The following is a 27,391-nucleotide window of genomic DNA, read 5'->3' on the forward strand; positions in this document are numbered from 1 at the left end:
TGATGACACGTTAGCATTTTGGTCTCAACCTTTTAATTTTTTTAAAGTAACCTCTACACCCAATGTGGGGCTCAACTCCTGTCCCTGAAGTCAAGAATCATGTTTTACCAACTAAGCCAGCCAGGAGCCCCTCATTTTGTAACTTTAAATAAAAGGCACCCCCAATTTCAGATGGTTCAAACTCACCTCCATTTTCATAACCTTAAAAAAGAAGACTGCCCCCCAATGAGCAGCCAAAATCTATTTACTGCCATAATCTTTTTCAGCAACATCTTAGGGAACACTGACAAGCTTGTTGAGGTTTTTTATTCACAGGACTGAATGGTTAATGTTTTTGACATGATAAGAGTAATAAGGAGCCATTGGAGCCACCATGAAAACATACTAGCAGTTTTCATTCTAAGACTTAAATACAGTTATCCACATTTAATTTGACATTTATTACCTAAACAGTTAAGACACCTTGGTGTGATGGAAAGTGCCTATGATAGCAATACCTAGGAAAAGAAAGTGTTTCAATCCTAACTTCATTGGACTCATATTGGTAACGATGCACTGACTGGAGGTAACACACATACACACAACAACAGTTGCTTAAAGAATAAAAATTTATTGGCTCACCTCACCCCAGAGTCCAGAATCATACTTGGTTTAGGCACAACTGGATTAGGCTTCCTGTTATGGTTCTCAGCTCTGCCCTCCATGTGTTGGCCTGAATCTAAAGCTGTATTCCCCCAAATTGGCTGCACACCACACCACATCATCCAGTCAGGGGTAAAGAGCTGTTAGAGTAAGGTTCAGACTTCACACTGGTCTAATGGAATATGAGCCCACACCTGAGATTATATATAGGACTTTTTAGGCCAATTAAGGGCAATGCCTGGAGGTAGGAATGGAATGAACAATCCCCAAAATTCATAACTACTACAAATTAAGATTAAATGGATACTACAAGGCAACCAATAATGTCCCCTCTATTCAGTGGTGTAGCCAGGCAAAAAGGACTCAGGAACACTTGCGTTTTGTTGTAAATGTACTTGGTTTATTAAAAAGCAAGTTCCTTTACAAATATTTTTAAAGTATATCTTTAAATTGTATTGTCATGGTCACTTTTGGCAAAAGTGCTCCCATTTTAATGAGCTTTTAGGAAATCAGGGTTCAATTGCAGGCATCATTCAGAAACTAAGTTGTGAATTGGGTTTGTCTTTTCCTACAAAGTATTATCTTACACTCTTGAGCTATTCAGGAGCGGAAAAGAACATTTTCTAAGTGAAGTATGTTTTTTGTTCAGTTTCAATTTTTTTTTCCAGATATAATTTCTCAAGCCCTTTGGTGATAATTTACAGGAAATGTCACTCGTCATCAAAAACTTAATCCCAGTGTCCAAATAATAAGACTGGAGCCAGAAGCACAGGCTGGAACAGACATAAAGAAGTCAGTGCATATGGAATGGGGATTGGGACCTGTTAAGGGTACATAAAGGAAGGTCCCAGAATCGAGGGTTTTCCAAATTTTCCAGATTGTTTTAGTATCTCAAGGTCTTTATTCCAAACAATTCAACAGTACTTTCTCTGTATATTATTAAGAATTTATGCATTACTACCATTTTTTTGTTACACTGTCCAGTTATGAACTGAGTACTTTATTCTACAGGTTTTATTTATTGACTAACAATTAAAACACCACTCAAGTTGTTATTTTGAAACCAGCAGTACTACCAAAACAAAGAACCAACAGGAGGAGAATGGAACAAACACTGTTCGTGTTCCATTTGTTTCTGAATTTGGAAAATAAGCTCTGAGACCAAACATCATGTACTCCACTTGAGGAATGAAGTCTGAAGATTGTTGTCACAAATTAGTATGACTATCTGGTTTTCAGGATTTTGAAAAATCACTGCATTGCACAATATAATAATAAACTGCCCAACAGCACAAGCATATTGAAAATAAACACAGAAGAGCAAGAACATAAGTAACTATACAATGAATCACAGAAACTGGGAGTTGGAGTGCTGCATATTGCAGAGGTTCAGAGTTTCCAAAAATCGTTCCATGAGTGATGAGGTACAGATGCGTAAGTCATGCATGCAGAGAGGAGTTCATTTATATTGCTAAGTCTGCACTGTATCCACATGTAGCTGAATAAACTGAACTAAACAGAGACTGTTGAATTTCCAAGGCTTCTTTCTATATTTCTGGATTGTTTTAACTATAAATACCAAAGACATACATCAGTGAGCAATGTGGGAGCAGGGGATGTTTTGTTTGGTGTGGTTTTTTTTTTGTTTTTTATGAAGATAGAAAAATATACTATACAAAATGACAGCTTTTTTTACTCATCCTTGTGAAATAAAATAAGTAAAATATGATTATGTTCAATTATGAGGCATTTATCTCTTTCACTGTTTAATAACTGATGTATATATGCAACTTCGCAAAATATTAGAAAATTGAAAATCTAATCATGTGTTCTCTTGTTTTGTCTTGTTTTCAATACAAGTTCCAACAGCAAATAAATTTACCTTCTTCGGGCAAAAATGCTAGTTTAAGGATTTCAATTAACTTCTGAGGTAATAAGTCTATAAGTTTCTAAAGGATTCTAAACCGTTTATCCAAATAGTAGTGGAAGAAATAATCTATCCTTGTAAATACAAAGTTATGATTCACTTATTTTAGAAAAGTAGTAACACAAATTTTAAGTCAACTATAACCAAACTGGCATATTTAAACTTTTGATCTTAGAAGTCAGAATATTACAAAAATAAAATAAGGAACTCTGTCATTTGGGGTCAAATTTGGGAGGAAATAGCTAAAATCATAGCTTGATAACTAGCACCAGTGATTAATTGCTTTTTCAACATGTGGATTATCTTGGTGCCAAAAATTATGGAACAATTGCCTAACAAATTGGAGAGTCCCTGATGTCTGTACTCATATTTTCTTTGGATTATACTAAGCAATTATGCTAAACTTTCTAATGACTAAGTAAAATGGTATTGTGCCTTGGGGCACATTTTGATGAACTACAGTTGTACTTTTCATAACCTAAGAGGCAATGCATAAAGAAGTATATTGTCCAGAATATAGCTCTGTGACCTTTGTGTTAGATTACAGAGAACTCTAAATCTCTTTCACATAACTATGAATATGTTTATTAATAGTCATTACTTTAAACTACCAGTACTCCTGAAAAATTAGTTTGTAAAAAGCTCATCTCCAAATCAATGTTTGATTTAAAGGTTCCATTTTTATTCCCAAAATTTGCTACTTCATACCCCATCCTCACCCTCACTTCATTATTTGTACTAAAAATATTTGTATTTATTATTTTTACTGTATTTATGATATTAAATCCTTTAAAACCATATGTGTTTAGCTTTACTCTTTTACTTCAACTCCTATGTAATCCATCTATCATTTCTTGCATGTGTTTCCAGTATACTTGAGGCTATTATCTTAAGATTCTAGGCTTAAATGAAGTAACATAAATTAGGCTAAGTAAGAAATTAATTTATGATCTTATATTATGAGGACACAGCCATGGCTGAATAATTACAACCATCTGAAGTGCTCTATATCCTCAGAAAAGTTAACTTGATATATCACTGATGTGAGAATTATACATAAACACCACTTTCAGGCAGATTATTTTTGAATATTCTAAATAGTCTCAATATTTAAGGTGAAATACTACATCACTTAAAACTAAGGAACTATTAACTATTAAAATGATAATTCATTTAGACAACATGAAGATTATGAACTTCTAGTTTTCCCCAGATCTAAAAATTAGGCTCTTAAGAAGTGCTTTACCTATTTCAGTAAATAGCAAAACTGAAACAAAAGCTATATTAAATATGAGAATTTGGAGCACAAGTAGAAATTATATTTTCTAATTCTCAGGCTCTTGCTACCAGATTTCTAAGAGCATCTTTGATAATATTATATCATATTAATATCACATTACAAGAACATTACATTTTTTAAAAAGATTTTATTTATTTTAGAGAGCACACGCACAAGGGGGGAGGGGCAGGAGGAGGAGAGGGAAAGAGAAAGGATCTCAAGCAGATACCAGGCTGAGCTCCGAGCCCAATCCAAGAGGCAGCCTCCCCCACCCCCAACACCTGCACAGACCCTCTATCTCAGGACACTGAGATTATGACCTGAGCTGAAACCAGGAGTCCGAAGTTTAATTGACTGAGCCACCCAGGTGCCCCAGAACATTACATTTCAATCAAGATTTTGAATTTTAGCTTATAATAAAGTGGGAATTGTCCTCTACATTCTGCTTTATGGGTTAAATGTTGCTATATGTCAAAACTCAAATTTCTCACTGTGGCTTAGGGGCTGATCTGATTCCTATTTTTCTTTCATTCCATTCTCCTCCATCCTGAATAGAATCCAGCCACAATGTCCTCTGGGTCCTTATGCTCATGCAGTTCACCCCACCCCCCACCTGCCAAGCCCTCAAACTGGCTGCTTCCTGGGCCTGGAACACTCTCAGGCCTGGCATATTAGGCTCTTCATTCTTCAAGTTTCAGCTCAAATTCTGCCTCCTCAGGGAGACCTTGCCTTCTCATCTCAAGGAAACATCTTTCCCCTTCCTTCCTTCCTCCCTACTTCTACACTCCTATTTCAGTCTATTTCCTTCACAAACTATACCACAATCTGAAATTATCTTTGTCATTGATTTACTTCTTCACTCTATGTCTCTCCTTACTAGAATGTAAATCCATAAGCCTGGGGACTTGGTCTAACTACCTTTTGTATCCCCAGCAGCTTGAACAATGGTACATGGGGTACTTGGTGAAGATTTGTTCAATGAAGAAATAAATACAATGGACATTTCAATTTGTATTTGAAAAACATTAACAATATTTGTTTTTAGAATGATAAGATTAAATGTGTTCATGTCTTTATGGGAAACTGACTTTTGTTGACTGTGCAGTCTTTATAAAATGAGTATCTTTTCCCAAACTTCTTCGTAGATTTAAAACAAAAGTGAAAAAAAGGATTTTCTTCATTAAAGAGTCACTATTGCAGAAATATGGAAAGGGCCACACACTAGCAAAAAAAGCAAGAGCCATTCTCAAAAACAAGCATGAAGGAGAAGAGTTCTTTTCAAGTAAGCTTACTGTCTACCCCAAAAAGAAAAAAAGACAGGAGCCAAAAATAATAATATTAATAAAAATAACAACAACAATAATAATAAGCAACTAAATAAGGTATATAGATATATGATGTTTTCACTGATTTTAACAAATTATTGTGAAACACCTGAGAATAGAAAATGCTACATCGCTACATTTTACTATTGGCCCCAATCATCACCAACTAATTAAACTTTTGCTAAACTTATTATTGGCTTGATCAACTTCAGCAAAGTCTTGGATCTATATTAGAAAACAGAGGTTCCTCACCCCTTATTCAAAAGACAATTTTTAAAAAATTTGTAAAACATGGGGTGCCTGAATGGCTCAATTGGTTAAATCTCTGACTCTTGATTTCAGTTCAGGTAATGATCTGGGGGTCATTGGATGGAGTCCCAAGTATGGCTCCTGCAGGGAGAAGAGTGTCAAGCCCCACATCTGGCACTGTGCTGGGCATAGAGCCTGCTTGGGATTCTCTCTCTCCCTCCCTCCCCACCTGCTTGTGCTCTCTTGCTCTCTCTTAAAACAACTAAATAAATGAATAAATAAATAAATAAATAAATAAAATTTAAAAATAAAAATAAAATTGCTAAAACATAAACAATGAACTGTTCCTGAAACAGTTAGAAAAAGTCTAATTTTGGACTTAATCTAAAATTAAGTCCCTTTCTGGGGTACCTGGGTGGCTCAGTCCCTCTGCCTTCGTCTCAGGTCACGATCCCAGGGGTCCTGGGATCCAGCCCTACATCAGGCTCTCTGCTCAGCAGGGAGCCTGCTTCCCTTCCTCTCTCTCTGCCTGCCTCTGCCTACTTGTGATCTCTGCATGTCAAATAAATAAAATCTTTTAAAAAAATAATAAATAAATAAAATTAAGTCCCTTTCTTATTAATGCTTTCTAAAAGACTCAAACTAAAGTGTTAGACTCTAAAGATTGTAGATGTTTCAGAAATATAGAACAAAACTTAAATAAGACCAGCAGTGGCAATGTTTATAAAACTATTCTTCAGAAAATAGTTTAATGTAAGATATATGAACTTTATGATATGTGACTTTAATGATTTTCAGCTTAGATCCCTTAATTTATAGTCACATCTCATATATGTTATATTTATTACAATTTGACCATCTAGTGGAGGATGAAAGTGAACCACTTTAGAAAAGATATTTTATATATTGAACATACTAGAACTTTAAAAAGTAGAACTTGAGAAAAAGTCTTTGTGTATAAAAATTAATAGAAGTTAAAAAATAAAACAGAACTTAACATAATCCTTTCACATCCACTCTTAGGTATGAAGGGGCAATGGACTGACAGTTGGATTTGAAAGTAATTTTTGAGATTAAGGTGACTTAATATGATGAGGGATTGTGCGAGTGAGTACTACTAGTATGTGAGGCAATATTGGGAATAGTTCCCAGGCTCTATTTTGGGTAGTATGGTGGATTGTGAGCAGGACCGACTTCCTCATTGGCTGTTTCCTAGACAGAAAATGGAGGAGAATGATCAGATTTGTACAGAATGGAACTGGGTTCATTTCTGACAATATCAGTTTTAGTTGACTCTAAGACATTCATCTCCAGGTGAAATGAATGTCTAGCAGCCATGTGGATGCATAGGTCTGGAAATAAGGAGAAATACCTTGGATTGTTTTATATATAACCTATGTAATAAGCATTTACATTCATAGAATATATTATATAATAAATGACAGAAGCCAGTTATTAAAAAAAGCAATCAGTTACTATGTTTTTAAAATACTATTTATTATTGGTGTCCATATTGTATACACATGGTGTTAGAAAGTCATGAAGCTCTCAGTTAAATGATCATCACCAGGTTACAGAAATCAGGAGTGGTACCTTGAATGGAAACTCCCTCATCCATAAACAAAGAGTTTCCTTTGTACTGATTCTACAACTGCAGCTTCTATAAATGTATATTTGCTAAGAAAGTTTTCATTCTAGCTAAGCTAAAACTTCCTATAGTCACTTTATTTTCTCTGAGCTTCCTCTCTAAATATCCTATGAAAATGGGAATAATGCCCCAAATTTCTAAGCACAATTTCCCTCCTTAAGGGAATTTTCCATTGTTTCCTGTATAATTTATTGTTGTATTAACAAATTATGCAAAAACTTAGTGGCTTAAAACAATATATATTTATTATTTCACAGATTTCATGGATCAGGAATTTGGGTCCTCTCCTTCAAGTTCTCTCACAAGGCTATAATCAAGGTATTGGCCAGGGATGAGGTTTCATCTTAAAGCTCAACTAGAGCAGGATTGACCCCAAGCTTCAACAGTAGGTCTCAGTTCCTCATTGGCTGTTGGCTAGAGACCATCTTCAGTTACTTGCCAGGTAGGGCTCTCCTAAGCAACAGTTTGCTCTATAAAAGAGTGCAAGCCAAAAATGCAATAAAGAGAGTCTGCCAGCAAGACAGAAGTCATGATATTTTGTGACTTAATTGCAGAAATGATGTTTCATCAACTGCTTTGTTTTATTGGTTAGAAATGTCACTACGTCCAGTCCACACTCAAGGAGAGAGATCATACAAGGGCACGAATACCAGGATATAAGATCACTGAGGCCATCTTAGAAGTCTGCTTACCAGACTCACTAATATTTACCAATCTATAAGGTCAAGACAAAAAAAAAAAAAAAAAAGAATTAACTCCAATAACTGCTAATTTTTCTCTACAAAGTTATATGATGATATACATGTCCAGGCCCTTTAATTTGTTGGTTTCTTAATGAAAGTAACTAATCATTAAGATGTCTGCTTAGGGTCTCACAAAGGGCTATATGATATGTACTCTAGGATGTTGGGAAATATATACATTTAATTGACAAAGATAGAACAATATATGAAACAAAAAGTGTGTTTCTGTCTAAAGGTACTTGGAAACTCGAGGGGAGACGTTTTAAAATGTGCGTTTGTAGCACTAGTCTTCCAAGAGTACCTTTTAAAATGACTCTCAAGACTTCACATTTTTTTTTACAATACAAATTTACCAGCATCTGTCAGAGTGTAAATCTTAGAGTACTTTACACTGAACTTACAAAAGTGTCACTGAAGACAAGTATTTCTTATAGTCTGCCAAATTTCTGCCACATTGGAAAATACACAGATGATTGTTTAACACTGTGTGCCACTAGACAGGAATTATATTTCACATCTTAATGAGAAAATACTTTGCCTTAAGCTCAACTTGTTGCATTAAAAAAACTCATTAGTAATTTGGTGATTTCCAAAAAGATTAATTAATTAAATACCAGCAGTCACAAAGATATTTCCAATTCCATGAAGATCAGAATCTAAAATGAACTTTTAGTATAATAATTTTATCATTTTTTAAAACCCTGATTACTGAAAAAAAAAAGAGAGAGAGAGAGAAAGAAACAGTCTCTCAAGACTGTGGTCAAGAAATAACCACTATTACTTTTTTTGGTATAGAGGTATATATCTACATCTAAATCCTTACATGAATAGATGTAGATATATATACTTTAGACATTTAAATGTGTACATAATTTTATGACAAATGAGATCATACTTTTTTATAATGATATGTGTAATTGTTACAAAAACAATGATTAACAGAGCAACTGATTTTCAATCAAGTATTGTCAAACATGCTTCCAGCAAAGTAATCTTAGCAGCAAGTTAAGTGAGAGCAACCCAGAACACAGAACAGCCCTGCTTACATTAATAAAGCTGTTCCCAAATAAATGACCTACAACACAAGTAAAAAGGGCATCTGATTTGTGCCTTAGTACTTTAGTCATATTATTTTAAAGATTTTATTTATTTATTTGACGGAGATCACAAGTAGGCAGACAGGCAAGCAGAGCAAGAGGAAGGGAAGCAGGCTCCCTGCTGAGCAGAGAACCTGATGCAGGGCTCAATTCCCAGGACCCTGGGATCATGACCTGAGCAGAAGGCAGTGACTTTAACCCACTGAGCCACCCAGGTGCCCCTTTAGTCACATTATTTTAATCATTCTTTACTTTCTTGTATCTTTCTATAGCCTTTAATTCTGTAGGTACTCCTCCTCTTCAAACTCTTTGCCTAGTATCCGAATCTAACTTACTAGGTTCTAATTCACTTAATTATTATTTGTTCTCTGAACAAATATCACCTCTGATGACTCTGTCTCTGACATGATAATTAACTTTGCTTCCCTCTTCTATCCAAACTAGTTGGCATAGTTATTGACTTTCAATATCTCTTTTCTCTAGTTTTTCCCACACTATCATTATGACTGCATGGTTTCAATGGTTACATCTATCCTGGAAACTATTAAGCCTATCTCACTCTACACTTAATAGCTATAAACCAAACTCATCCACTTCACTTCAACTTTCTTGCCACCTTTCCTCTTTCTCCCCTATCATTTCTTTATCCTAGCCAACATCCAGGAATTTTCTTCCAACTTCTTCCTCCCTTTTTATCCTATCGATCTCTATTAAACAGTGTTTCAAGATGCCTCCTAAATTTGTTCAGTCCTTGACACTTCCTTTGCCTTCAACCTAATCCAGGCCAAAATTCCCTCACAACTGGATTTTAGCAACAGTGTTCTGAATGGGGTAAGGGTTCATCTGTCTGTATCCCCTTATCTTTCCTTCTAAGCTACTCTTACTGTAACAGTCAATGAGGCATAAGGAAAGGGGACTTGAGCCTGAAATCAGAAGCCCAAGGGGTTATTTTTCTCTGTCACCTCAGATAGGACCTTCACATATTTCTTTCCTTCCTCTAGGTCTGGAAGTTTCCTTATTTGCAAAATGACAAGTTGGACTGTCACATGGGCTCTAAGTTCCCTTGCAACTCTAACAGTTTTCTGTTCTGATGTTTCTTTGCTCAAGGAATAGCAATGACAACTTTCCATTGTTTCCCAGACCTACCCCCATCCTTTACTCTCTCCCCCTCCCCCTTCCCCTCCCTCCCTTTCCCACTAAGATCACAACTGTTACTGTTCTCCAAGTTGTACTGTCCCTTACATCCAGATTGCTCAATTCACCATATCCTTAATGAGCTCCAGTCTTCCCAATGTAAATGTCTGTTCCTTGCTCTATTGTTGGTCTCCTTCATTTATATATTACTTGTTTTACAAACATTTTGAAGTGACTGCTAATGTATAAGACACTTTGCTAGGTCCGGAGAATAGAGAACTTAAAGACATAATCCTTGCCCTCAAAGAATTTACCACCTTATTGCAGAAAATGGCTAACAGATACATAGTAATGTGTTAAGTGCTATGCTAAAGGATTTAATATATCCTAGTTGTTTGGGGGGCAGAGAAGAACAACACTTAACAAGACTGAGTACATAGGAAACCTTTAAAAAGGATGTGCTAATTTCAAGCTGGGTCCTTGAAACTCAAAAGGGAAATAAAGAATTGAGGAAATAAAGGTGTGTCCTATTGCTGCTTTGAGAAGCCATGAGGAGAGGGGAAATTTAAACAGGGCATACTGGGCCAATTGTCAGATTGGAATACTGGAGAATAGCCGGGCAAGAAGCAAGCAGTGAAGCTGATCATGATGAAAGAACTGGAATGTTACCCTAAGGACTTTGGATGTTACCCGAGGAAAGAGTGAAGAATGGACTGTACTTTGGTTCAGACAATGTCCTCCTCCTGCTACTGGGTAAAGCTGGTTATTGGGCAAGGAATCATTCAAAACTGACAGAAGGATAATCCGGTAGGGGGAAATTGTGCCCTGACAAAAACTGTTCAGGCTGCTGTTTCGCTCACTAAACCGCTAATATGACCGAGGCTTCACGGCTTCGCCAAGCTAAGTGGCTTCACTCGGACCCCGTCTAACGTCCCGCCGCCGCGTCACAGTGACCCCGCGCCAGGCCACAGCAGAGGGGCTTCCGGAGACATCGCGAGATTGCCCAGAAACCGCGGCCGGGGCAAAAGCGTCTGGTCACCAGGCAACCACACCAGGGCTGCTGAGGAACCTGGCGCCTAAGAAATTTTACAGACTTGACTTCCAGACTCGGCTCGTCCCGCAAGTGGTGAGGTGCCTACAGGGAAGAGGCGTGGGGACTAAGGAAACCCTAGAGCTACGTTTCTCAAACTTGCCTGCCATTAAGACTTGCTTGGGTCACTGGTTAAAATGAAAAACCCTAAGCCTTATCTCTAGACATCTAGAATTTACAGAAAATCAGTCTGGACGTTTTTGTATTTTAACAAATAGCTAGAATCAGGCAAGGGTGGGAAACAGCTCCAGAGGAGGGAGACACGGCTAGAGTGATGGGCGCAGGGCTGAGGGAGCGGGATCTGTGAAACGGATATGAGTTTGAAAAGGAAAACCTGGGAGCCTGGCGATGTAGAGCATTGGGAAGCCAGTGAGCCTGAGGCTCGCTAAGGGAAATATTCAAACTAAATTCGGAAAAATCCACTGCCTGTAGCCTGTGGGAACCCCAAGAGATAAATTAAGGCAAAGCGTCCATTAAAATGGTTTCTCAGAGCTTGTAAAGCAGCTCTAAGCTGTCCCCAATGGCAATCCGGAGAGATAAGAGATATCCTAGGCAGGAGGAATCCCGAAATAACCGGTATCTAGTAATGAAAAATTATGAAAAAGCTGTTTCTCAAACTTTAGAAAATAATGAACCTCTTTTTAAAGAAAAGCAAGGACACCCCACAAGTGTTGACATAATTATTTTTATTATAATGTTCTAAAATGCGTCCAAACCCTAACTAGGTTCCATTTAAATACCTGAAGCTTATAGTATCTCTAAAGTAAACTACAATACCAATAAAGTTCAAATTAATCTTACATTAACAAGATGAATAGTGGTGTTCTGATGAAACTAAATCCTCTCTGGATTTGACCGGTACAATGCAGGTTCTTTTGAATGAAGTCTATATTATTTTGTGTTATGGGTTGATTCAGTTATTTCCCTTTCCATATTCAAGCCCCTGGAAAGTTTTCCTATAGCTCGTTGATGAGGTCCATTGCCCCTTTGCTTTTCTAATTACCTGAGACAATTTAATTAATTTCTATACAAACACCAGCTTGTGTACTGGAACCCACAGACAAAATCCATTTATAGCAAGGTCATTCATGAGGATTTAGATGATACAAAATTTATCTGTTTTAGCCCAGTTTAGAAAACAGAGCCTGAAGCAAAGACTCATATGATAACACTTTGGGGGGGGGGGGTTTATAATCTCAGGGAAGCAAGAGAGAAGGAAAAAATGAATGAGAGAGAGATGGAAGGAGGACAAATATAGCCCAGTATATAACCCTGAAGACCAGAGCTGTCTTCAGTGAGACCTTTGAAATGGCTGTGTCTTCTGAAAGTACACAGGGAAAAGAAGGAAGAAAAAATAATTTGTAACTTCTGTCCCCCACAGATAAAAATTACCCCATAGGGCATCACCTCCTTTATAGCACAGGGTTGCTTGTGCATGGTCACCTGTACAACAGTTTCCTGCCTCAGCTGTAAGAAAGAAAGCCTGGGGTATATAACCACTTTAAGATGTGCATTTTCACTACGGTTATCAGTGTAAAAACAATATTTGAAATTTCCAGAAAAAGTTCTAAAATTTTAAAATAGTAGCTAAAGAAATCACATTTTTAAAATATTTTAAATATTTCAAATATATATATATATATTTTTTGACATTGTAGTGCATTTTATTTTTTTTTATTTTTTTTTTTATTTTTTATAAACATATATTTTTTATATACATATATTTTTATCCCCAGGTCTGTGAATCACCAGGTTTACACACTTCACAGCACTCACCAAATCACATACCCTCCCCAATGTCCATAATCCCACCCCCTTCTCCCCAACCCCCTCCCCCCGGCAACCCTCAGTTTGTTTTGTGAGATTAAGAGTCACTTATGGTTTGTCTCCCTCCCAATCCCATCTTGTTTCATTTATTCTTCTACCCACTTAAGCCTCCATGTTGCATCACCACTTCCTCATATCAGGGAGATCATATGATAGTTGTCTTTCTCTGCTTGACTTATTTCGCTAAGCATGATACGCTCTAGTTCCATCCACGTTGTTGCAAATGGCAAGATTTCATTTCTTTTGATGGCTGCATAGTATTCCATTGTGTATATATACCACATCTTCTTGATCCATTCATCTGTTGATGGACATCTAGGTTCTTTCCATAGTTTGGCTATTGTGGACATTGCTGCTATAAACATTCGGGTGCATGTGTCCCTTTGGATCACTACATCAAATATATTTTTTTAAATATTGCATTTCTACATACTAGCTCCAGAGAATGTAATTCCTAAAAAAAACCTGTCACTTGCAATATCAACAAAGATATGATCCTTAAAAACGACAAAAAAATTATGCATGGTCTTAATTACAAGAAAACCGTGAAACTATTGAAAATCATTAAAGCAGCATGCCTAAATTAGAGAGGCATACCACAGTGATGGAAAAGAAGACTCAATATTAGTGCTTCACAAATTGTTTATAAATTCAATGCAATTCCTAACAAAATCCTGACAGGATTTTTCATGGAACGTGAGAATTTACCATTTTGATTTTAAAATGTGTATAAAAGGGTTAAAGAGGAAAGGATTCGGGGTGCCTGGGTGACTTATTCATTGAGCATCTGCCTAAAGCTCAGGTTATGATCCCAGGATCATGGGAATGAGCCCCAGGTAGGCTCTCTCCCTGCTCAGAGTGGGGTCTGCTTCTCCCTCTCCCACTCCCCCTGCTTGTGTTCCCTCTTTCGCTAGGGGTCTCTCTGTCAAATAAAAAAAATCTTTTAAAATAAATAAATTTTTAAAATGTTTTTTAAAAAAAAGGAAGAGAGGATTCTGGGAATATGGCTGAGTAGGATGCATCTGTTTCTCCACCTACACAACAAATGCACTGATAGAATCTGGTGTAAATATTTTAGAACCTGGTATCTAATGAAGGCTTACAACTTCCAGGGGAAGACTTAGACCACAAACCTCAATAAACGTTGGTCAATCTCACCTCTACAGCAACTAATCCTCTACCCCCAAACCCACAGCAAGAAGTTACACAGGGGTTTCTGGAGCACCTTACATACAGCTTGCAGAAGCCAAAATGGGCAAAAGCACACTAGCCACCAAACATCAAGGATCTGTCCTCTGACCACTGATTGCTGCTTCTGATCACAGCAATGCAGACAAAATGTGCAAAGCAAAACCTAAACATGTCTACAAGAAAAAGAAAAAAAAGAGGTCTTTCTCTTAAAATGCGGGTAGCAAAGGAATTACTAAATAAGCCACAAAAAGCATAAAACATGAGCAAAAAAAATGATACATTTAACCACATTAAAAATTTACAGCTTATTTTTTTTTTAGAAAATGCCATTAAACATAAACTGGGGGGAAAAAGGAGAAAAGACAAAGTATAATCGGGGAATAGATATTTGCTACATATATAATCAAAGAAATACTGGTATCTGAAAAAAATACAGTGTATCTAAAAATTACTTATAAAAACACAACCCATTAGGAAAAATGGACAAAATATAAGAAACCACAATTAACAGAAAATGAACTCCACATGGTGATAAACAAGAAAAGACCCTCAATCTCTAGTAATTATAGAATACAAATTAAAACACAAGGAGGAGATGAGAATACTGACCTGGCTGTTTTCAAATCCCTTTTTTGCTTTATTTTTACTTATAAAAAAGATCTGAGAAAAACAGAAATAATGAGCTATCACTTCACACCCATCAGATTAGCAAAAAGACAGCCAATATTAAGTGCTGACACTGGTACAGAATGTATTGTAAAGAAGAAAGACCTCTCTTAACTGCACTGGTAAAACTCATTTGGAGAACAGTTTGGCAATTAAAAGCAAAATTGAAAATGTCCAACCCAGAAATAGCCACTCCCAGTTTTAAAGAATAAATATTGTGAAAATGTCTATGCTACCTAAAGCAATCTACACATTTAATGCAATTCCTATCAAAGTACCATCCATCTTTTTCAAAGAAATGGAACAAATAATTCTAAAATTTATATGGAACCAGAAAAGACCTCGAATAGCCAAAGGGATATTGAAAAAGAAAGCCAACGTTGGTGGCATCACAATTCCGGACTTCAAGCTCTATTACAAAGCTGTCATCATCAAGACAGCATGGTACTGGCACAAAAACAGACACATAGATCAATGGAACAGAATAGAGAGCCCAGAAATAGACCCTCAAATCTATGGTCAACTAATCTTCGACAAAGCAGGAAAGAATGTCCAATGGAAAAAAGACAGCCTTTTCAATAAATGGTGCTGGGAAAATTGGACAGCCACATGCAGAAAAATGAAATTGGACCATTTCCTTACACCACACACAAAAATAGACTCAAAATGGATGAAGGACCTCAATGTACGAAAGGAATCCATCAAAATCCTTGAGGAGAACACGGGCAGCAACCTCTTCGACCTCTGCCGCAGCAACATCTTCCTAGGAACAACGCAAAAGGCAAGGGAAGCAAGGGAAAAAATGAACTACTGGGATTTCATCAAGATCAAAAGCTTTTGCACAGCAAAGGAAACAGTTAACAAAATCAAAAGACAACTGACAGAATGGGAGAAGATATTTGCAAACGACATATCAGATAAAGGACTAGTGTCCAGAATCTATAAAGAACTTAGCAAACTCAACACCCAAAGAACAAATAATCCAATCAAGAAATGGGCAGAAGACATGAACAGACATTTCTGCAAAGAAGACATCCAGATGGCGAACAGACACATGAAAAAGTGCTCCATATCACTCGGCATCAGGGAAATACAAATCAAAACCACAATGAGATATCACCTCACACCAGTCAGAATGGCTAAAATCAACAAGTCAGGAAATGACAGATGCTGGCGAGGATGCGGAGAAAGGGGAACCCTCCTACACTGTTGGTGGGAATGCAAGCTGGTGCAGCCACTCTGGAAAACAGCATGGAGGTTCCTCAAAATGTTGAAAATAGAACTGCCCTATGACCCAGCAATTGCACTATTGGGTATTTACCCTAAAGATACAAATGTAGTGATCCAAAGGGACACATGCACCCGAATGTTTATAGCAGCAATGTCCACAATAGCCAAACTATGGAAAGAACCTAGATGTCCATCAACAGATGAATGGATCAAGAAGATGTGGTATATATACACAATGGAATACTATGCAGCCATCAAAAGAAATGAAATCTTGGGCACCTGGGTGGCTCAGTGGTTAAGCCGCTGCCTTCGGCTCAGGTCATGATCTCGGGGTCCTGGGATCGAGTCCCGCATCGGGCTCTCTGCTCGGCAGGGAGCCTGCTTCCTCCTCTCTCTCTCTGCCTGCCTCTCTACCTACTTGTGATTTCTCTCTGTCAAATAAATAAATAAAAAAAAAATCTTTAAAAAAAAAAAAAAAAAAAAAAAAAAAAAAAAAGAAATGAAATCTTGCCATTTGCAACAACGTGGATGGAACTAGAGCGTATCATGCTTAGCGAAATAAGTCAAGCAGAGAAAGACAACTATCATATGATCTCCCTGATATGAGGAAGTGGTGATGCAACATGGAGGCTTAAGTGGGTAGAAGAATAAATGAAACAAGATGGGATTGGGAGGGAGACAAACCATAAGTGACTCTTAATCTCACAAAACAAACTGAGGGTTGCCGGGGGGAGGGGGTTGGGGAGAAGGGGGTGGGATTATGGACATTGGGGAGGGTATGTGATTTGGTGAGTGCTGTGAAGTGTGTAAACCTGGTGATTCACAGACCTGGGGATAAAAATATATGTATATAAAAAATATATGTTTATAAAAAATAAAAAATTAAAAAAAAAAAAAAGAAACTCTTGGACGTGTGTTAAAAATGTCATGTATATAAGAATCATAAAAGCAACACTGCAAAAGAAGAACACCTAAAGATCTATCATTGTAGGAAATAAATTCCTTACAATAGAATGTTACACAGCAAGGGGCGCCTGGGTAGCTCAGTGGGTTAAAGCCTCTGCCTTCAGCTCAGGTCATGATCCCAGGGTCCTGGGATTGAGCCCGAATCAGGCTCTCTGCTCAGGAGGGAGCCTCCTTCCCCCTCTCTCTCTGCGAACTTGTGATCTCTATCTGTCAAACAAATAAATAAAATCTTAAAAAAAAAAATTACACAGTGATACAAATATTCTAGAGCTACACATATCAACTCTGATGATTCTCACAAACAAAACATTAAGCAAAATAGAAAGCTGGAATCAGAGTAGTGCCATTTATGACTGTAAAAATACATTTTAAAAAGTACTATATATTGTTTAAATATACATACATCTGTAGCAAAAGTATAAAGACATGAATATAACTCTAAACTCTAAAAATGAGACATCTAACACTAAACTCTAAAAAGAGAATAGGTAGAAAGGTATAGAAAGGTTCCAAATGGTTTTTTTTTCTTTTTATTTGACAGAGATCACAAGTAGGCAGAAAGGCAGGTGGGGGGGCTCGGCGGGGAATGGGGAGCAGTCTCCCCACTGAGCAGGGAGTCCAAGGCGGAGCTCAATCCCAGGACCCTGAGATCATGACCTGAGCTGAAGGCAGAGGCTTAACCCACTGAGCCACCCAATTGCCCCCCAAATGTATTTATAATGTTTTATATTTTAAGGTGGACTATAGGTTCATGATTGTGGTGTTATTCTTTACGCTTTCATTATGAATGATTTTTCAGGCAATATTAAAAATAGGTTTTTTTACTTAATTAGAAACTTTGTTCAGAATATTATTTTCATGTTTGAAATTTGATCTGTAAACAATAATCTTAAATTTTGGTTGTAAAATGAATTCATGCAAATTTCAAAAATCTACAAAGATTTATCAATTTTATTCTATAGATTACATTTTGCATTCTGAAGTGTATATGGTTATAGTCCATATCTTTGAATATTTTATTGTGGGCATTTTATATCATATAGCCTGTGTAGTTAGTTATATGTCAATGTATGAGAATACAAATTGGAGGCCATCTTCTACTAAATTCATTTTTCTTCTGATGCATTGGTTTCCTGTCCAGAATATGATGCAAACTGAGGTGTTTGGTTGGTGAAATTCCAGATATATGAGAATAATATCACTCAATTTTAAACTGTACTTTAAAAATATAATAAATTTTACAAAACTGGGATATTTATCACTTAAATAGTTATACTTCCAAGATGATTGAAAAAAAATGGGTTACTTTAAACCTATGGACCACATATGGATCTCTTACATAAAGCAATATTTTATTAATTAATTAATTTTATTAATAGTATGTTCCCCTTATTTAATAACCCTAATGTATTCCAGGTGAAACAGTGAAATAGATAGTATTCACCTTACTTGTGAACAAAACAATAAAATAATAATGGTGATAGCAAATGTTTATTGACTTGTGTACCAGACACCATGCAGAATATTCTATACATGATTATCTTAGGTAATCTTCATAATATTCCTTGGAAGTAGGTACCATTATTAACCTAATTGTATAATAAACAGAGGTAATATAGCCTCCTGATGCTTACCACTGGCTATGTTTTTACATGGAATGTGCAGAAAGAGAAAGCAGAGTAAACCCACCAAATATACCTCAGCCCAGGCCCTTTGCCTGGTTTTTACTGTGAATGGGGGGGGACACTAGGGGAAAAAAACAAAACTGATTTACCCTGCCCAAGATTGCCTGACCAGGGGGCAGTGGAGCCAAAATCTGAACCAGGCAGTCTGGACTGAAAAACACTGCCTTATGTTGCCTCTTTGTGGATTACAGTTGTAGTAACATAATAAATTTCAAGGCCAGCTCCATTTTCAAGAATTTTGCACCATTGTCCTATGTACATACTCACAGTTTTTACATGATGTGTTCTGTTTTCAGGGTTTTGAAAATATAATCACCATGGGTACTATGGAAAAAGGAGCCAGAAGACTTGGTTGCATTCTCAACTGCCACTACCTTCCGTAGTTTGAGACAGATCTCTGGGCCTTAGTCTCTTCATATGAGAACATAAGATAATATTTCTTGAGAGGAAAAAAATCTTTTAAAAGATGCCCACAGTAACAACTCAGTACTAGGGAGAGGAAAAGATTTAAAAGTAGAAGTGAATGAGCATTGTATATTTAACTAATTTTGGTGTTTTAAAAACAATTAAGTCTATAAACTTAGAAAATACCTAAGTGCCTTTAAAAATGCCTCCAAAGTAGCTTATCAAATAGTTTTATATAAGAAAATTAAAACGTCAAAATAATTTTTCCTAAATTATCATGTAGATAATATTCCTTTTTTTTAATTTTTAGAAAGTTGGGCATAAAACAATACCTAAACCTGCTTTTGAGATGATATCAGAACCGAGCTACTGCTGAGAGTTTGATTCAGGAAGAAATCATGGTTCGACTAACCTTGGATCTAATAGCCAAAAATAGCAATCTTAAACCCCGAAAAGAAGAAACCACCTCACGCTACCTGAAGAAAATAACTCATATAAATTTTTCAGACAAAAATATAGATGCGATTGTAAGAATTCTGAAATTGTTTCCTATTTTTAGATAATTAACAATGTAAAATTTAAAATAGGTGTCAGAAAATATAACCTTATTACCTGTATTTTGATCATACTTACTGTGTTTTGATTAGTATATTGTTTTCACTTTAATTTCTTGCTTTTGATGTTAAAATTATTAAAACTAAGTCTCTATAAAATATACCATCGTGATTATTAAATATATGTGCTAAATATATATGTCCCCCTGAAATATTCTATAGTGTAGCAAACTAGATTTGAAAGTGGATGTTAGGGGCACCTGGGTGGCTCAGTGGGTTAAAGCCTTTGCCTTGGGCTCAGGTCATGATCCCAGTGTCCTGGGATAGAGCTCTCTGCTCGGCGGGGAGCCTGCTTTCTCCTCTCTCTCTCTGCCTCTCTGCCTACTTGTGATCTCTGTCTGTCAAATAAATAAATAAAATCTTTAAAAAAAGAAAAAAGATAAAAGAAAGTGGGTGTTAGAAAGTAGTTTCAAAGATAATACTTTTTATAATTCCAGTTCCTTGGAATATGAGTTGTTTTTTTTTTAAACAAGATAGCAAGAATTAACTATGCAAATATCGTATTTCAAAACTTTAATAGTGAAATCTTTTTCACTCATAATTTAACTGGTTATATAAATGGAGATTATACTATAATTTATATCAGACAAGATTACGTTTGTTTGAATATACTCTGACACTATATTTTCTCTGTGTTTAGCTAATTCTTGGCTTTTGGGAAGCTTTAAGAGGAGAAATAACACTTTTAGGCCATTTGTATTGGTTTCTGTTGTCTAAAATAAAATGCTAAAGACTATAGACAAGAGAAATTTTCTCAGAAATATAAGATATGTGAGGGCGGGGATGATGTCTGTTTTGTTCACATCACTCTAAAGCTCCCCCTCCAATCCAATTTAGCAGCTAACCCATATTAACTGCTTAATAAATGTTTATCAAAATGAGTGAAAAAAATACCAAAGCCACAAGCACAACTCTCAATCAAGATAATTTTTTTTTTTTTGCAGAGATTCTACCAAGTTCCTATTCTGTATTTCTTTTCAGTTTCTTTTTTTTTTTAATTATATTTTATTTTTTTGTCAGAGAGAGAGACTGAGAGCACACAAGCAGGAGGATGTGTAGGATTCAATCCTAGGACTCTGGGATCATGACCGGAGCCAAAGGCAGACGTTTAACTGAACCATCCAGACGTCCCTTCTTTCCAGTTTCTTAGTGATTCTTCTCCCCATGAATCCAATTGCCCAGAAAACTCTCTACTTCTTCATACCATTACAGACTTGTCTTCTGCAGAAAGCCTCCATTTAATGTTCTTTTGTCTCCTCACAATCAGTGCTCCTTTGGTTTAGATGATCTTTTTTAGAAGCAAAGCAAACTAGTTAAAGCACAGTTAACCCTGGAGCTATGCAGAGTTAGGGACTCCAACACCCCCACCACATTCCCCAACACGCTATCACCCAACACAATTGAAAGTCCTTGCATTATATACATACAAAATAAGCTAGAGAAAAGAAAGTGTTATTAAGAAAGTCATAAGAAAGATAAGATACGTTGCAGTACTGTACAATATATATAGAAAAAGAATCCATGTATAAGTGGACCCATGTAGTTCAAATCCATGTTGTTCAAAGGCCAACTATAATTCAGTTGGGCACCTGGGTGGCTGGGTGGCTGAGTTGGTTAAGTGCCCCACTCTTAATTTCAGCTCAGGTCGTGATCTCAGGGTCATGAGATTGGGCCCCATGTCAGGGGGATGGAGCCTGCAGATGAAGCCTGCTTGGGATTCTTTCTCTTGCTTTCCCTCTGTCCTTCTCCCCCACCCTCAACCCTATCACATGCACGTGCACCCATGCTTATTCTCACTCTAAAAAAAAATTCACACTAAGAATACCTTGTAAACACAATTCCCAAGATGTGGTTATATTTTTTAAATCTTTTTAATAAAAGTTGATATTTTTTAAGATTTTATTTTTTTTTAAAAATCTCTATGCCTAATGTGGGGCTCGAACTTACAACTTCAAGGTCAAAAGTTTCAGGCTCCACCAGCTCAGCCAGACAGGCATCCCAAGCTGAGGTACTTTTGAGCATAGCTTCACTTTATCTCTTGCCTGCTTACTCTAGGCTGACTCTACCACCACATAAGAAATGGCAAACTTAAAAAATATATACCTTTAATTATTTTCTTATCTCAAAAGTAACTGGTGTGAGAAAGCACATTGTGTTTATTAGATCATCGGTGGATGCCTTTTTAAAAAAAAATCTCTTTGCTGAATGTTATAATTTAAGTATAATAGTTGACAGCAGACTCAAGAGAAATGAATGTTCTTAACAGTTACTTATCAATAAAAATTTTTCAATCAGAAAAAAAAAGTAACTCGTGTGCATTTCTATGAAATACATATTAAAAGAAACTGGCCTAATCCCATCATGCAGAAAAGACCACTATTAACATGTAGGTGATGTCCTTCCAGTCTTTTTTCTAGCATGCTTTCATATAATTTTACAATACTGGGTCATATTGAATGTACTGTTTTCATTTTGAGATCTACAAAACATTGCTAAAGTAACTAAAGGATATCTAATGGTGAAAGAGCATTCCCTTCAATAGCATTATCGTAGTTTATTAATCTATTGCTCCTGACTATCTATATGACTTCCCATTTTCAGTATCACAAACATGTTTACTTCCAATCCTAGAGAAAGATTAAGACCTGATTTATAGGAATGCCTGGGTGGCTCAGTCTGTTAAGCATCCTGGCTTAACTCAGTTTAACTCATGCTCAGCAGCGAGTTTTCTTCTCCTTCTCCCTCCACCTCTAAACCCCTCCCCTGCACTCATGCTCTCTCTCTTGCTCTCACTCATTCTCTTTCAAATACATAAGTAAATTTTTTTAAAACCCTGATTTATAATGTTAAAACAATAATTTGTTAAATGCTTCAACTTCCAGAGGAACCTAACTGCTTCCAAAGAAAACTGCTTGCCCTAGGAAAATCTTTCCTAACAAATACAATTTTATTGATATAGCTACAGAATACAAAACCTAGAACTAATTTTACTATCATTCAAGACTTGTTTTGACTGTGCTAAGAACAGAGAAATACTTTTCTTTTATATTAAACATAAGGAAACGCGCAGAACGGTTAAGTAAAGAACTTTCTTTAAAACAAACTTCTAAATTTTCAGGAGAAATTAAGTATGACCTGTTTTTGTTTTCTTTTAGGAAGACCTCTCTCCTTGCAAAAATCTTAGTGTTTTATATTTGTATGATAACCGTATTAGTCAAATGACTAACTTGAATTACGCTACAAACCTGACTCACTTATACCTACAAAACAATTGTCTTTCATGTATAGAGAACCTCAGGTCATTAAAGAAACTGGAAAAACTGTAAGTGTTTTTATTTTTAAGTAATGTAATTGTTTGTAATCATTACAGTAATATGTTTGCATGCGGGCCTTTCCATTATCTGCAGTTGTGTGGAACAGGCCTCAATTTTTATTCTCTTATAGTATTATTAGTACAAAATAAACTGTTACACATGTAATACTTGGCAATTTGTCTCATTAAGCCTGACACACTTTTCTTTTGCAGGAGGGTGAGTTGTCTTAACCACTTATAAGGATACCTAAAGCATCCCTAAAGACTCAACTGGTGAAAAAAGTTTCCATGGAAACCAGATGAGCTCTCCTTTCAGAATCACACATCTCAAAGAGGCAGGGTCATAGAGTTGATACTGTTGATTTGATTGTAAAAAGGCATTTACTGCCTATAATGATTTTAATTCAACAATGAAGACTGGTTTATTCATTTTTCCCAGACTGGAAGAATTACCAGTGCTTCTCAAAAGTAGGCCAAGAACCTCAAAATGGGAAGAGAGTAGGGTAGAAAATGCTAATTAAAAATGCAGATTGCAGGGTGCCTGGGTGGCTCAGAGGGTTGAGCCTCTGCCTTCGGCGCGGGTCCTGATCTCAGGGTCCTGGGATGAGCTCCATGTCAGGTTCTCTGCTCAGCAGGGAGCCTGCTTCCCCCCTCTCTCTCTGCCTGCCTCTCTGCCTACTTGTGAACTCTCTCTGTCAAATAAGTAAATAAAATATTTTTTAAAAATGCAGATTGTTGGGTTCTGATCTAGATAGCCAAATGAGAGTCTCTGGCGTTAGGCCCCCAAATCTTCCATTTTTAAAACTAATACCCTGGGAGGTAGCCTAGGTGGCTCAGTTGGTTCAGCCTTCAGCTCAGGTCATGATCTCAGGGACCTGGGATGGAACCCTGTGTTGGGCTCCCTGCTCAGCAGGGAGTCTACCTCTCCCTCTCCCTCCACCCCCCTCATGCTCTTTCTCACACTCTCTCTGAAATATATTGTAAAAAGCTTAAAAAAAAAAAGACCCTTCTATCCAGATGATTCTTCACCTAATATATAAAAGTAATACTGGTAGATCATTTAATAAGGACTATTCCAATTCTCTTACTTTAAAAAAATAAACTTATTTCTTAGACTAAATTAAGTATAAGAATCATATAAATAAAGCTTTCATTGATTCATTAAAAGACGATTCTGAAATTTCCACATATGTAATTTTCACTCAGCTCAGTGATTGTTATGTTTTTGTCATGTTTACAGACCATGATTCTCAGAACACGTATTTAAAATTGTTTTCTATTTTGCAGGTATCTGGGAGGCAATTACATTGCTGTCATAGAAGGTTTAGAAGGATTAGAAGGACTAAGAGAACTTCATGTTGAGAGTCAGAGGCTTCCCCTTGGAGAAAAGCTTCTGTTTGATCCACGAACTCTTCATTCTCTGGCAGTAAGGCCAATTTGAGTATTCTGACAAAGACTATAGTTATTAACAGTTATAATGGAACAGGAAGGTAGCAAAGGTATATCTGGACATTACATATGCTCTGTATGTTTATATGGCCAGTTGAGAATTTTTTTTTTAAAGATTTTATTTATTTATTTGACAGACAGAGATCACAAGCAGGTAGAGAGGCAGGCAGAGAGAGAGAGAGGAGGAAGCAGGCTCCCAGCCAAGCAGAGAGCCCGATGCGGGACTCGATCCCAAGACCCTGAGATCATGACCTGAGCCGAAGGCAGAGGCCCAACCCTCTGAGCCACCCAGGCGCCCAATTGGCCAACATATAGTACATCATTAGTTTCAAATGTGGTGTTCAATAACTTATCAATTGCATATAACACCCCATGCTCATCACATCATGTGCCTCCTTGATGCCCATCTCCGAATTATCCACACCCCCACCTCCCTTCCCTCCAGCAACCCTTAGTTTGTTTCTCCTTCTCTGATCACTTCCCATTCAGTTTTCCCTCCCTTCCACTATGATCCTCTGTGCTGTTTCTTATTTTCTACATGAGTGAAACTATGATAGGTTTTGACTTATTTTGCTCAGCATAATGCCCTCTAGTTCCATCCACATCAATGTAAATGGTATTTGTTCTCTCCAAAGGCTGAGTAATATTCCATTGTGTATATATGTATGTGTATATATCTATACAGATCTAAATAGATAGATAGATAGATATGGATCTGTGTGTGTGTGTGTGTGTGTGTGTGTGTGTGTGTGTGTATGGATGAAGATTATAATCTTCAGTGGACATCTGGGCTCTCTCCAAAGTTTGTTTGGCTATTATGGACATTGCTGCTATGAACATTGGGGTCACTACATTTCTATCTTTGGGGTGTATCCCTAGTAGTACAATTGCTGGATCATAAGGTAGCTTTTTAACTTCTTGAGGAAGCTCCATACTGTTTTCCAGAATGGCTGCACCAGCTTGCATACCCACCAACAGTGTAAGAGGATGTACCTTTCCCTGCATCCTCATCAACATTTGTTGTTTTCTGACTGACTAATTTTAGCCATTCTGACTGGTATGAGGTAATATCTCAAGTGTGGTTTGGATTTGTATTTCTCTAATGCTGAGTGATGTTGAACATTTTTTTTCATGTGTCTGTTGGCCATTTGTATGTCATCCTCAGAGATATGAGAGCTATGTCTGTTCATGTCTCCTGCCCATTTCTTCTGTCCATTTATTTGGTTTTTGAAAAGTTCCTTACAGATTCGAATTTGAGAAGTTCTTTATAGATCTTGGATACAAGCTCTTTATCTGATACGTCACTTGCAAATATCTTTTCCCAGTCTGTAGGTTACCTTTTATTCACTGTTTCCTTTGCTGTGCAAAAGATTTTTATCTTGATGAAGTCCTAATAACTTTTTTTGTTTGTTTTTGTTTCTCTTGCCTTTGAGATGTGTCCTGAAAGAAGTTGCTGGAGCCAGTCACAGAGGTTGCTGCTTATGTTCTCTTCTAGGATCTTGAGGGATTCCTGTCTCACATTTAGGTCTTTCATCCATTTTGAGTCTGTTTTAGTGTATGGTGTAAAAAAAATTGTCCAGTTTCATTCTTCTACATGTGGCTGTCCAATTTTCTCAGCACCGTTTATTGAAAAGACTGTTCTTTTTCCATTGGATATTCTTTCCCGCTTTGTCAAAGATTAGTTGACCATAAAGTTAAGGGTCCATATCCATTTCTGGGTTCTCCATTGTGTTCCATTAATCTATGTATCTGTCTTTGTGTCAGTACCCCTTACTGTCTTGATGATTTAGCTTTGTAATAGAGCTTGAAGCCCAGGATTGTGATGCCACCAGCTTTGGTTTTCTTTTTCAGCATTCCTCTGGCTATTTGGGGTCTCTTCTGGTTCCAAACAGTTGAGCTTTTACTTGAGGGTTAAAATGAACTTTTCTCACATAATTTCTCAAAGATAAGAAGTTATAAAGTGGGAATAATAATGCCTGCCTCTAGAGTACTAAGGATCAAAAAAAGGTTGTGGAAAGGTTATGTAAATTATTGGGTTCTAGTCCAGATGTCAATTCATTCATAATTTCCGCCTTGGTGATTATCATGATTCAAAATTTAAAATATTCGGAAAAAGCCTAAGGAAAGAGTCATGCATAATTATTTGGCAAATTTTAAACAACCTAGAGAATCATGATGATGAAATTTTTTCTCGCTGGATTCTGATTTGATTGTAGGTTGCACTACATACAGCTCTGCTTCATCAGAAGCAGGCAGATCTGGGAGATTTGAAACTCCCACTGTGACCTGACACCCAGATACATGGTGAACGTGTCACAATTAGTTGAGAAGCCAGGGGGCGCAATGGAGGCTTTTGCTAATTCTCAAAATGGGATTTATTATGATATGCTACCTTCAGTTCTGGGGCAAGAGACATAAAAGGAAAATGGTTGTGTGTTTATAGATTTCATTGGCTTTATTTTAGAGGGCCCAGAAACAGAGGGCAATAAAAGTTTGTGAACTGAATTTATAAAACTTGAAAAATTGTCCTTTAAATTGGAAAAGAAAGAAGCGATCTTATTTCTATCCTACCCTCTCCCTGTCTTCCCCATAGAATTAAGTGTATCTCAGCTCATCTCCACTGACCCAAATAAATTGATCCCTCTAAGAGGATGGCCAGTTTTATTACAAACACCAGTATAAACATTTTGCTTGCTCAATTTTTGCATAGATTCAAGCAGATTCTAAAATTCTAAATATAAGATAATTTTTTTTAATTCTTAAAAAATATCAAGAAGTATTTTCTCTAAAGGTTAGTTATGGATGGCTTGGTGGGTCAGCTCAGTCTTGGTAGAGATTATTAGGCCATAGATTTTAAGATGGCTTTGGTTTAGTGCTTCTCTACTGTGTATTTATGTCCTCACTAACAGTG

The 27,391-nt window shown here is 36.7% G+C and overlaps 1 protein-coding gene and 1 non-coding gene across 3 annotated transcripts in view; both read left to right on the plus strand.

The window, feature by feature from the left end:
- Nucleotides 1-10,986: 10,986 nt before the first annotated feature.
- PPP1R42 (protein phosphatase 1 regulatory subunit 42) overlaps nt 10,987-27,391 on the plus strand; it is a 71,239-nt gene continuing 54,834 nt past the window's right edge. The window contains exons 1-4 of one of the 2 annotated variants that reach the window (XM_059166312.1): nt 10,987-11,175; nt 19,415-19,631; nt 22,874-23,040; nt 24,319-24,457. In XM_059166312.1, the coding sequence (XP_059022295.1) occupies nt 19,503-19,631; nt 22,874-23,040; nt 24,319-24,457 (435 nt within the window). In that variant the 5' untranslated portion in view covers nt 10,987-11,175; nt 19,415-19,502. The remainder of the gene's footprint in view (nt 11,176-19,414; nt 19,632-22,873; nt 23,041-24,318; nt 24,458-27,391) is intronic. The other variant, XM_059166311.1, reaches the window with a different exon arrangement.
- Nucleotides 18,632-18,761, plus strand: LOC131828442 (small nucleolar RNA SNORA51). The gene has a single exon (XR_009352448.1). It is a non-coding gene; the product is annotated as a small nucleolar RNA SNORA51 (small nucleolar RNA).

This window comes from Mustela lutreola, chromosome 3 (genome assembly GCF_030435805.1).
Source record: "Mustela lutreola isolate mMusLut2 chromosome 3, mMusLut2.pri, whole genome shotgun sequence".
NCBI lineage: Eukaryota > Metazoa > Chordata > Mammalia > Carnivora > Mustelidae > Mustela > Mustela lutreola.